This window comes from Mesoplodon bidens (genome assembly GCF_964165515.1).
Source record: "Mesoplodon bidens genome assembly, chromosome: 3".
Classification (NCBI taxonomy): Eukaryota; Metazoa; Chordata; class Mammalia; order Artiodactyla; family Ziphiidae; genus Mesoplodon; species Mesoplodon bidens.
The window spans coordinates 169319199-169332172 of record NC_138178.1 but is presented as its reverse complement, the minus strand read 5'-3'; the positions used below and the strand labels follow the sequence as shown (position 1 = coordinate 169332172).

General features: G+C 48.0%; 1 protein-coding gene across 2 annotated transcripts in view; it reads left to right on the top strand.

The window, feature by feature from the left end:
* CLMN (calmin) overlaps positions 1-11141 on the top strand; it is a 124928-nt gene extending 113787 nt beyond the window's left edge. For both annotated transcript variants that reach the window (XM_081227569.1, XM_081227570.1), the window contains one exon: positions 1482-11141. In XM_081227569.1, coding sequence (XP_081083695.1) covers positions 1482-1647 — 166 coding nt within the window. In that variant the 3' untranslated portion in view covers positions 1648-11141. The remainder of the gene's footprint in view (positions 1-1481) is intronic.
* The last annotated feature ends 1833 nt before the right edge of the window (positions 11142-12974 follow it).

Below are 12974 nucleotides of genomic sequence, written 5' to 3'. Positions count from 1 at the left end.
CTGTTGGAGAACAAAATGACCTAGACTAAGAGTGTCGAATTGCTGGAACACGGCCCGTTTAGAACATAGGCAGGCAGAGAAATCTAAAACTCTGACAACTCTGAGATGCCCCTATCTCTGTTAAAGTTATTGAATCACTTAATTTAATTGAGTTTTTAAAAATATTTGCCACGGATCTGAATTGGCTTGGAAGGACTTAGATGATTGGCATGGAGAGACCTTGTCTGAAAATTGCCCAACACCCAGGAGTGTAATCTTTACAAGTCCACCTGTCTGGCTACTAAAAAAAGAGGCAAGATTTGTTTCCCTCCCCTGCCATAAAATGGCAATATTAATTCACGTTTTCCACCAGGTTTGACATCCTCATAGGAAAATAGTACTTTTAGCTTTTATGAGATGGAGTCTTTGAAAATTGAACCTGCAAGGTTGAGAAGTACAGTCGTGTTTTCCATGCTTTTGAGCATTTATTACCCTTGCAATAAAAATATACAGTTTAAAATTTCTCTAAAAACAGTTTTAAGGAGGAGAAAGAAATTCTGTCCGTTGTCTGTTATCTGTGTGGGAATCGCTCAGTTTCCAGACCAGGGCAAAGGTTTAATCCCTTCTTGGCCTGGCCTTTCATTGTATCAGGAGATGGTCTAGGGAGGAGGAGGTAGTTTTCGCTTCTCATAATCTCCATCACCCTGATGACCCTGAGAAGCCCCAAATGACCCTGAGAAGCTTACACTCTAGGTTCTACAAATGCATCTGCAAGCAGAGGCCCCCAAGCCCAACTGCAATCAGATTATGGCTTCTGACCCTTTCCTGTCACCACCACACAGTCCCCTTCTGGGCTTTCTCCACCAGGCAAAACTAAAATGTCACTTTAGCACTACCTTCTGTTAAAATAAGAGAAGAAAGATACATCTGACCAAAATCTGGTAACCTGGTAATTATTTGCAAGGTTAGATTCCAAAAACAAAAACAAAAACTTGGTGGTACAGAGGTGTGTCTTTTTGTTGCTGATGGCTGTTTTTAAATGATCAGGGAACCTCCGATTCTTTCTTCAGATTCCTTAGGAAGTCTCCTCTGTTCCTAGGGAAGAACAAAGAGGCATCAGCTTCTAACTCTGCGTTAAGGGCACTGCGGTGTAAGGGAAAGCATCCTGGACTGGGTGTAGACCTGGTCCAGGTCCCAGCTGTATCACAAGGTCATTGTATGGCCTTGAGCAAGCCCCCTCCCACCCCCTCTCCATGAGGCTCAGTATGCCCATCTGCAGAATGGGGCTAACAGTGCCTCCCTCTTGGCGCTGTGAAGATGAACTGAGTGGGGTTGAAAGCTCAAAGCACCCTGGGACCCAGCCCCCTCCGCCTGGGTCTGCACCTCACTGGGAAGCCCTCAGCTCTCCAGCTGGGCAGTGAGGCTGGCGTACAGGGAGGGAGGGGGCTCCACTGGGCTGGGGACCCACTTGCGACTGCCTTGGTGTGTCTCCCCTCCTGCAGGAAGGCCAACAACTTGGAAGAAGCCGGGCTGCAAGAGATCCACAGCCCACAGAGCGACTCGCTGATGCAGTTCGTCCAGCAGCCAGACACGATGTCCTTTATCTTCCTCTGGCTCCTGGTTTACTGCCTGCTACTCTTCCCCCAGCTGGACCTCAGCGGACTCTGATGCGTGCGTCTGCATAATAAAACGACAGGATCCTGGCCAGGGGTGGGCAGTCTCCTTACTTCCTTTTATTGCCTGTTCTGGATGGGGCACTTCTGCAGGTGGTGGAGGACCTCCGAGGAAACTTAAGACTCCCTCTCTCCACTTTTCTTTTTCACGTTTCCTTTTTCTCCTGTAAGTCCTAAGCACGCTTTTCTCTTTGGCTGTGGACTCAACACTCAGGTGTGTGGCCAGATCCTTGGGTGGGTTTGTTTGCGTGCCTTGCTCTGTCAGCTATTAAGCCTTGTTACTAGTACTCATGACTGGGTCTTAGCTCGCCCCACGTGCTGGTTTTTAAGGTCCCAGATGGACCTGAGTTTTTCGCCTTCTGATGAGAAATAGGGTGGATGCCTCAGGGAGACCCCCACTGGGAAGAAAACTGCTCTACTTTCCTCTGAGAGGGGAGTCTGAGGGAAGGTGCTGGGGGTCCACGCACCTGTTGTGGTCTGGTGATTGGTCGTTTTCTCTGGGCGGGTATCAGAGCAGCACAAAGCTGCCGGGTCCAGCAAAGGGCATTCGTGAACGGCAAAGTTCCAGGAAAGTGAAGGCTAGGTCGTGAGCTGCAGTGCACACTTGTTCACCCTCGTTTTCTTTTTTGTGGGGGGCATGCATTTTAATTTTGCTTTTGCATCGATTGAACTGAGGTAAAGCTGTGATTTGCAAACCTTTCCCACCTATGGAATCCTCCTTTCAAGTGGATTCTCAGGGGCCAGTCTAATTGATACCTGAAAAGCACAGGGTGCTTTTGGCTGACACAGGGCAAGGCCTGGGATCCCTCTCGCTTTGCCTGGGCAGCTCCCAGCTTCCACCTGTGCCTCCTGAGGCATCTGTGCTGGTACCCAAGGCCCCGTGGGGGCACTGTCAAAAAAAAACCCCGAAAGTCCCGAGGAGGAATGCAGAGGTGGCCTGGCTGAGAATGAGCTCTGACTGATGTTAGAGCAGGAAGTGGTCCAGCACGTTCCTGCTCCGAGAGGGCTTTTGTGCACACCTGCCTCACAGTGCGAGTCTCAGCACAGGCATCTTTCGTGGTCAGTTAGGATGGGTTTCTTGAAAAGGAAAAGGGTTTCTGGAAAGCACCCCGAGAAGTAACCAGAACAGGCAGGTGGTGAGAGGACAGCGGCATCCACCTGCCCTTCCATCTTCCTTCTGCCCTGGGCTCCCTCCGCTTCCTGCTTCCTGTCAAGATGCAGGCCATGCGTCCCTATGTATTACTTCCTCCTCCCATTGTCCTCCCCCTCAGAAAGCGTGTCTGTGGTGAGACTTATAAAACCACAGCCTATTAGGTCAGGAGGGGCACTCAGACAGCATCTCCTCTGCTGAGCCCAGAGAGGCGGAGCTGGTTGACCAAGGTCACACCGCCAACCAGGAGCGGACTTGCAAGTGTACCCAGGCCCCCTGATGCCCCATCCAGAGCTGTCCCCTCTTTTAGGGAACTTCCATTGGGCCCATGAATGTCCTGAAAAAAAATAATAATAAAATGAAGAGATAAGAATGTCCTCATTTAAACAAAACCAAAATTTTTAGGTCAACCACTGACCTTTGTTTTTTCTCGTGTTTTTCCCATGAGGAAGCTTTGTTCGCTTTCAGGCTCATTGGATGTTCCTTCTGGAATACCCTCGAGAGCTCTAACAGCTTGTCAGCTGACACACCAGCTTTGTTGGTACTCCAGGAATCACGCTTCTCTCTCAGCAAGGCAGGGATTTGCTTATTTCAAGCAGAGGGTCTCAAGTTTACAGAATTCCAGAATGGCCAAAAGAATTGACGTAGCGCATTTGAGTCGATGACAGCCAAAGCCTGGCCTCTAACCCGCTCTGGCTATAGGCTGCTTTCTCTCCACGAACGAATCTAAGCCTTCCCAGCTGAAAGCTGTTGGGGGTTTGGAGCGATTCCATCTCGAAGGCCTAGTGTCCCATGGAAAGTGAGCTAATTAGTGACCTCCCTGGCATCACTGAAAGCTGAAAGGTACAGATCATAACGATTATGTGTGTGATATTTTATAACCCTGGACACCATGCAGTCCTCACCTAAATTAGATGCTTGAAAAGCCAGGGAAGAGCTGACCCAAACATTAATCATTTCATTTTACGGGTCTAGACCTTGTTCAGAAAAGTCTCTGCAGGTTTCTTCTCTCACCCATTACAAAGCGTCATGTTGTTTAAAACCATCCACTGGCAAGATGCCTGAAAGTCATTTGGTTCAGGGTGGCAGCAAACTGATTTTTTTTTTTTAAAGAAAAAAAAATCTCACTTGATTACAGGCGTGTGTGAAAGAAGTCAGGTATAGAAGGTGGGTGAGAAGCCTGAAGGACAAACCACTCCATGGCTTCTATTTAAGAATTTATGTTTAATTCTTATCAAGTAATACATGTTCATAGTTTAAAAAGAAACAAATACTATAAGACTTTTAACGAAAACGAGCAATGCCCTGTGGGTTGCCTTCTAGAAGGAACACTTTCACCTCTTTAGCTGTTTCTTCTAATATTTACCTTCGCATTTCTACATAACATGCTTATTCTTCTTTTATTTTTAAAATTAATCTAGAAACATCTACTGGCTTGCTACCGTGGTAGAGAAGGATCTTGCTCTTACCCATACTGTGCTTTGTTTTTCCAGTATAGTTGGATGTGTTATTTGGTACATCTCTCTTCACTGTGGGCATATGAGGACTGTTAACTCGTGAGCCAAGTAGTGTACTATAGTTACACGTCCTTTCTCGTCACATTTTTTCTCCCTCCTTGATGATGGATGATTGATGATGATGATGATTTTGGTGTGGCACGTTCCTTCGTAACTTTCTTAGAAAAGAACGTGGGAAGTAAATATTATTGTAAATATTTTGAGATTTTGTATAACTTAAAATATCCTTTTTCTGCCCTTACCCAGGTGTAGCTGGATATAGAATTGTGGGTGGAAAATAATACCCTCCCACCCACCCACCCCCATCGTGGTTGTTGAGATTCCTGATGCCATTCCGATTCCCAGGCCTTTAGCTGTGACTTGGGTTTCTCCACCCTCCCGGGAAACATGTAAGATCCCTTCACTCTTAGTGTTCTGAACTGTCCCGATGGTGTTGTACCCTTGATGGTGTACCTCGTGCTGGGTTCTCATGAGAAACTTCTTAAATTTTCTTGTAATTGTTCACATTCTTTCTTTCTGTACCACCTGCTGTTCCAATGTTGGACTTCCCAGGCTAGACCTCTAATATTTTTTTATCTTTTCTATTTCTCATCTCTTAATTTTTTTTGATCTGCTTTCAAAGGTAGTTATTTAGCTTTATCTTCTCAATATACCTGATGAATGTTTTATTCATTTTTAATTTCCAAAACGTTTTATAGTGTCCTGTTCTTGTTTCATGGGTGCAGAACTTATTTCTCTGTGGATGTTCACGATAGTGGGGTTTGGGGGAAGTTCTTTTCTGCTCTCTGTTTTGCCTTTATTTCCTCTAAGTTCTCTTTCTCTTAGTCGCACTCTCTGTCTTTCACATTACAAGTTTTCTTCAGATATCTAGTGATCCTGTGGATCGGTTCATGTGTAAGAATGATACATCACAAAATGGATAGGAAGTTCTGTGTGTCAACTGGTGGATTTTTCTGTAGGGTCCCCAGGTGGGCGCCTGGACTCTTCATGGGAGGATCACACATATCAATATTTTGCAGGTCTTTTCTCATTGTGTTTCTTTAGAGATATTTCCACTTCTCTCCTGCCTGAGATAAAGGCACATAACGCTGAGGTGCTACTAGCCTATGCAGGGCCCTCATGCAGTTTCAAAAAGGGCATTCCCTCTGAGTGGATGGATGACTTAGAAATAGGTGCCCCTCTGAGCAGAAGCCACCCGTGGGCACTTGGCCAAACTGGCAGGAGGCATCTTTTGCCTCTTTCTCCAGGGAAAGGCTTGAGGAACAGAGTAAGGGCTAGATTTTAACTCGCCAATTGCCCCCTCAGCCAGGCACCTTTGTGCCGTGCACGGACTGGAGGGCCGTGCCCAGAGATGCCGGCACACACCTGAGCGCCCGCATCCTGGCTCTGAGCAGGCATCTCGTCACAGTCGGCGTGTGGACTCACTGAATCGCTCCCGCTTCGCTGTGCCTGGCGTCCCTGGGTTAGAGCTCCTCCGCTTCCCCCCGAGGAGCAGGCTGCTGACGCCGCTGGGAGCTGGTGCCTCCCCTCTGCACAGGCAGTGCGTGGTGTTGCGATTCCTCGGCCCTGCTCCCGTCTCCCTCATCTCTGCCCCCGCCGTACGTGGGTTGGCATCTCGCGCCTGCTGCCACCTGCTCTTCATCCCCTTGTCTTTTGATTCCATCACTTCCAGTGCTTTGCTCTTATTTCCCTGGGGTTTCAGCGGGGAAGACACCATCTTGAGTCGCAGGCTCCACGTTTGCTGTCTCCCTGCTTGTTAGGTGGCTCGCTGCTCTGTGGGCGCGCTTGTGAACGTGCCCGGAGTCCTGCTGAGCCACGGTCTGCGAGTGCCTTCGTGTAATGCTGGGCCAAGTGAGGAGGGGCGGGAGGGCACCTGGAGCTCCCCTGGATGCCCCAGCACAGGTAGGACTCTCCTTCCTTCCCTCCTTTCCACCTCCTGCCCCGACGAACCCATCCTAGAGCTCCCGTTCCCCGCCACACTCCCGCTTCTCGGAGTCATGCACCTTCTAGGTTTTCTTTGCCACCGTCACTTCACTGGGAAACAGGTCGTCCGCACTGGTGTCGGCCAGCGAACAAACTGGCTGCTCCCTCTCTTGGCTGGCCGTTTGGAACTTGGTGAGCGATTCCTCCTGGTCAAGCCTGGCCTCTGTAGGGAGTGGGGCTCCCACCAGCACTGGGAACCAGGGAGTACCCCACTCTGTGCCCCCCTAGAAGCCACCCTGGGCACAGGCTGCTTCTCCCTTTCTGGGGTTCAGCTCTCTCTCCCCGTCCCCATGCAGGGCGAGCCTGCTCTTTGTGAGGGTCGAACTCACAGAAGGCAGGAGATTTGGAGGCTGCCTGCCTGTGTAGTCGATCTTCCTAAATTATAGGTTATTTGATAGCCTTAGGGACCACGGAAGGGTCTAGTGCCTCATTTAAGACATGAGAAAACTGATGATCAGGAAGGAGAGATGACTAGTCACACTGCTGGTTAGTGCCCTCGGGAGGGACGTCTGGATGCCAAGTTTTCTACAGAACTCCAGCCTCTAGCCACTGCAGCTACACTGCACCTCCCTCGTCACCAAGGACTCAGAACATCACAGAGCTGATCTCTCAGGCACAAGCCAGAGTAAACAAGGAAAGAATGTATCTCTGAATATCAGAATTCACGGCGGTTTCTTTGTTAAGGATTGTTCTCTTTCCGTGGTCGTGTCATTGGAAAGTGCACACTCTTTCATGCAAGCTCGGGTTTTCTTAACTCTCCAGGAGGCCCACTGCTGTTTGGAGCCGTGGCCTCTCTTTCCTTTTGGCTTGGAGACCTTCCCAGCCATTTCTGTTCACGTCCTCAAGTCCCCGAGGTGGTCTATGTGGGAGTTTCAGATCCACGTGGTTCCTCAGAACCTTCCCAGTGATACTCTGGCCGGGAAACAAGAGCCCACGAAACCCTCCGGGTCCACATGTGTTATTTCTCTTGCCCTGACATTGCATCATCTCTGCTGAAACCGCCTTTGGGGAGAGACTGAACGTCTTGGGGCTGCAGCTGCTGTCTGGAGTCCCCACTGAATAGCAGGCTCTTCCTCCGGCCCGTCCAGCTGCTCTCAGGATGAAGGCCTTGGCCTGGGCTGAGCAGCTGAAGGCTGAGAGCTGGCGTGAGTGATCACTCGCTTATTCGCTGGAAATAGCGGCGGAGTTCGCCGTAACGGTTAGCCAGTGTCAGGGAGCCAAGAAATGAGACACGGGTTCTTTGCTGGATGTTGAGTCCTGTAGATCTTTTCGGCTCTTCCTCTTGTCAGGCACCTTGTTGAGGAACAATAGTCAGTGCAGGGAAGTGAGCCCAGTACCCGTGAAGTGTGGACTCTGCATGCATTGCGCCCAGAATCTTCCATTCCCGTCTCATGCAGACCCCGTGGCTTCAGGCGCCAGGTGAGCCCTGGCCCTCCTTGCTCGGACGTGTGACAGTACCACAGTGACCTGCAAGCCTTCAAAGTCCTCCACCCCCGTGGGCGCGACCAGCTTGGGAAGGGGCAAAGGCCTGGAGGCTCTGAGCCCCTACTTCCCAGGGTCAGCAGAGGTCATCAGAGTTCCGGGGCCCCTCTGAGCTTTCTGGAATTGCCGGACCCCTCAGCGGCGGGAAGACCGACTTAGGTGCCTATAATTCGTTCTGAAAACCTTGATGAAACCCCAGCCCTGGGCTGTAGCACCAAGAAGCCAGAAAAATATCCTCGTTTATGGGAAGAAGACAGCCGGTATTTTACGCTGTTTGACCACATGGTTTTAAATACACACACCACTCAATAATCCACCGCCCTGCTCCCACTGCTAACTTCAAAATCCCTGACACTTAGATGTCAAGGGCAGCTTTCATCTAGCAGGAATCTCTTTAACTGAAACTCCCCCCACCCCTTTCTTTTTATCATTCCCTTCTCCCTTCTCCAGGAGGTTTTATGGAAAAGGGGAAGAGGGCAGGTTCAGGAATCAGCCAGATCTAAGTTCAAGTCCCAGCTGTGTCTCCAGATATCTGGATGACTGGGCAAATTACCTCTCTGAGCATCTTCTGTGCAGAATCGACACTCAGTACATATTTGCTGAGTGAATAATAGCTCCCTTGTGAGCTTGTTACAATGTCGTAAAATGCTCAGTAGCTCCGTGTCTGCGTGTCCCTCCTCGCCAAGCTTTGACTAGACCTTTCAGTTCATTCAGTTTACCATCACTTCTTCTAGCCTCTCTCCAACCCGCCTCCGTCTTGCCAGCTGCTCTCTCAAACCTAGCTCATGCCTTTTACAAGAGGAAGCCGAAGCCAGCGTGTACCCACGAACTCACTGGACCCTTAACAACCATCCCGGGAGGTGGTTCTTTCAGAGAGGAAGCTAAAACACAAGAAGGAAAGATAACAAGGTCATAGAGCTGGCAAGTGGCAGGACCGTGATCATGGACTCTTCCTTCCAGACGTTGAGTTCCACCCTAGACTTTGCTGCTTGTCACGCCTTTATGTGATTCTGATTGTTGGTGACTTTGGCCTAGTTGGCAAGTGTGGGTGGAAATCTCAGAGTTGGGCGGGTTTAGCAGTCGCATTGCACCCCTCACCTGGCGTTCTTCTCCTTCCCAAGTTTCTGCATACTTTGACCCCCACCCCATTATCAACACTGCTTAAATATCTCCTTCATCCTCATTTGGTAAAAATGACGAATATTGTCCATCAACTATACTTCAATTAAAAATAAATTAAAAATTTTTTAAATGACTGAAAAATTTTAAAAAACTTTAAATGACTGGAAAATTTTTAAAAATTTTAAATGACCCCAAGTTCAGGTTTTAACCTAAGGTTGCAAATTGACAACCAAAAGGACTGCGTCTAAAGGGCCTTTAGCAGCCTAACCTCAGTGTCTAACATCCCAGATTGAATGCCTTTAATTAATGCCCCCAGGTAGTCACTCTTCACTTCTTCTCACACATGCTTTTCAGAGTAGAAGTGAGGCTTCCTCCTTCAAAAAGCAAATCTCACTGTGCTGGGCAGAGCACAAGTAAAATAGGGATGAGACCATGGATGACTTGGAGGAAGTTGGAACTGGTTGGCCTGTGAGATAGGAATCATTATTTTTCCTTTGTTTTGAATTGACAAGTTGTGGTTTTTGCATTGTTGCAGAAAGGAATGGAAAAATGTCTCTTAATAGGTTTGTTTTCCATTTGCAAAAGTTCAGACTTCTTTTAGACCCACCGGAAGCCAGTAATAGCCTATTCTCTGTAAGACTTTGCTATGAGGACAGCCACAACATGCCTGTATTCCTAAATGTCACGCAAGGATTGAAGCACTTTTTAAAAGGAAACTCTGGGGACTTCCCTGACTGTCCAGTGGTTAAGACTCCGCCTTCCAATGCAGGCGGCGCGGGTTCGATCCCTGGTCGGGGAACTAAGATCCCACATGCTGCACAGTATGGCCAAAAATTTAAAAAAAAAAAAGAAACTGAAAGTGTCTGTAACCTAGAGAGTTGACATTATTCCAAAGTAGGATAGCACTGGCCTGGTCATCAGGACCCCAGGTCCTAGCTCCGGCCCACCTGCTGTGACACCTTGAATAATTCATTTACCTCTCTGGGTGGAAAGGTGGGAGACCTCTTTTTAAAAGTCTTTCCTAGGTTTAAAAATCCAAAGGTTAGCAAATTAGGTTTGTTTGTTTTTTAATCTCAGTAAGTGGCCTGTTTGCTTAGAATAAATGCACCTCTGCATTTGTAAGTGAATTCCAAAGCTTAGAGCATGGCTTCCGGCTTTAGTATCTGAGAAAGGTGCCTTTGGAAAGGGTTTGGTAAAATAAAAGGTAGTCTGTTGAAGGTGTGAGGTGAATGTTTGGAGTAGAATGTGGGAGATCTGCTTCCTAGGACTCCCAGACCTAAACTGGTCTCCTTAAATTAAGTCAGCATCCGAGGCAGTTTTCTTGGATTCTTTGAAATTCACAAGTTCAGCTGCAGGCATATATAGATGTAAACAACTGGACCTTTCTCTCCTTCCCATCTTTTTCCCCGTCCCCTCGTAGACTCGAAATAGATAGGCACAGAAGTTCCACTCAAATCAGAGGCTGCTTGCATTCTAGCACTGGATCCCTGAAGCCAAAGACTGGCATGTTTGTATAGAATGTCCCTGGGGTGGGAGTGGGACTGGGGTAAGGGGTGCCGTGAAGCAGAGACCCTGTCTCCTTGAAATTGCACCCTGAGTTAGCTACCTGCATCACTTGCGTTGGCGTTGGTAGCATGAGCCAAAGACAAAGAGTAAAAGAGGAAGGACGGTTGTTCCCTACCGTACACGGTCAGGACCAATTATTAATCCTGGAAGCAGGAGTTTGTTCAAAATGTATTGTATTGGTTGATGATAGGTATTTATTTTTTCAAGGTCTGTAATACGTTTAACAGATTTAATGCTACAGTTTCTTGTAATGTCATGGCAGGACTTAATTGATAATGTCTGAATATTTTTACTGAGAGCTCTAAGAGAACTATTGAAAAAAAAGCAAAATGTTATTTTGTAGTACAAGAATTATTTTGTCTATTTAGAACATACATAGCTGTAGCTTTGTAAAAAAGGTATCTTTGTAAAAAAATTGTATGCACATGCACTCTTATTTATTGACTATTGTAAATGAAGATATAAATGACTATTTGCATAATTTATACCTGTGGGAAATTAACTGGAGTATTTGTTATTTGACGGTTTTCTATTAAGGACTATTAGGCTTGGTGCTATGATGAATGGTCTTGTAAAATTACATGTAACCTTAAGAAAAATTTTGAGTATAAATTTCATGAATTGACCAGCTCATTGATAATTCTTATTTCCATGTATGTTCACGCCTTTGCCAACCAGAAGTGATTCTGTCTTTCCTTTGTTCCAACCAAGAGTACTATTGCCAGGTAAAAGTGACACCAATTGGCTGTAGAATTGTAGAGACTGTAGGGAATCTACCCTTTTTAACTATTAACTTGTCTTGAGCCTTTGCAGGTGAGCCTCCAAGAAGGAACAGTAATGGTAGTGGTGGTGGCTCTATGGCTGTGGAGTTACGCTGCCTGCTTGGGTTTGAATCCTGGGTCTGTCTCTTACCGGCTGTGTGATTTGTAACAAGTTACTATAGTAGCCTGGGTCTTCCAGAAAACAGAGCTTGAGTCAAACGTTATGTGCTTATGCATCAGTGCCAGGGGGATGGGGGCACGGGTGCAATCCCAGGGCAGCAAGAGTGAGGCAAGGAAGGAGGGAAAGCAAATCAAAAGTGGCGCAACAGGTATTTATCGTGTACCTACTAGGCATCAGGCAGGCACTGTTCTGGTTGCTGAGAATAGAGTACTAAACGAAACCAAAGTCCTTGTACTCGGAGAGCTTACATTCTAGTGGTGGAGAGAGACATAAACAAAATAGGTAACATATACAGTATGTCAGATACCTATCAATAAGTGCTGTAAGAATGATCAGGACAGGAGCACCAGTTTGGGGGTGGATGGGGAGGTGATATAGTGTTAATAATCAAGAGAGCCCTCTTTGAGAGGGAGACATTTGACTAAAAGCTTGAAGGAGATGCCAGGACAAGTCACTTGAATAACTGGAGAAGAGCTGTCTAAGCGAAGGGAGGAGCAGGTGCAAAGGCACTGTGGTGGGATCATGGCTGGTGTTTTTAGGGGACGCCAAAGAGCCTGGCGTGGCTAAAGTACAGTGAGTGAGAGGGGAGAGAAGTAGGTGAGGACTTTACTGGGGCAGTTCAGGTAGGGCTGTGTTAGATGTTATAAGGACTTTGGCCTTCACCCTGAGTGAGCTGGATCCCCTGGAGGGTTTTGAGCACATGTTGACTTACATTTTAGCAGGCTCACCCTGGCTGCCATGATGAGAATAGACTGGGGAACAAAGGCAGGGCACGGAGGCCAGCTAGGAGGCCATTGCAACAGTGCAGGGGAGAGATGACGATGGTACAGACCAAGGTGGGAACCGTGGTGGTGATGAGTAGTGATTAAATTTGGATATATCGATACTACGAGAGCAGACCCTCTGGATTTGCTAATGGATTGGGTGTGGGGTGTGACAGAAAGGGTCAAGAAAGGCTCCAAAGTTTGGCTTGAGCAGCAGGAAGGGTGGAGGTGCTCTGGGCTGAGATGGGGGAGACATGGGAGGAAGAGGTTTCGAATCTGAACTTGCCACGCTAAATTGAGATCACTGGTAGGTGTCTCCTTTCGCAAGTGTACACGGTCCTACAGTGTGGGGAATGCCCCGGGGGTGACTGATTACCTGCCAACCCCAGGATGGCCCAGCCCCGATGGCCCCTAGCTGCTCTGCTGCTATGTCACACTTGAGGCTTGGGAATCCCTGATGGGTTTTGGAAGCCCAGGTCCCCGGTGTACCAGGAGGCCATCCCCGAGGAGCCCCCAGACTGGGTGCTCTTTCACTGCCCCCAGCTCTGCACCCCACCCCAAGGCGGGCCTTCCCTCCTCTCCCCCTGCTGTCTTTAATCTTTCGAACGCAGATGCCAGAAGACCTGTCATAAACCTCCCTTGACATGTGCAGAAGCTGGTCCGTGCTTGAATGGAGAAGGTGTAGGGTGAAAACACATCAAACTATCTGATCATAGTAAAAAGGGGGCGGGAGGGTAACATGATAGGAAGAGAGACCCTGCACTTGGATCGCTGAAGCCTGTAACCAGCTGTGCAT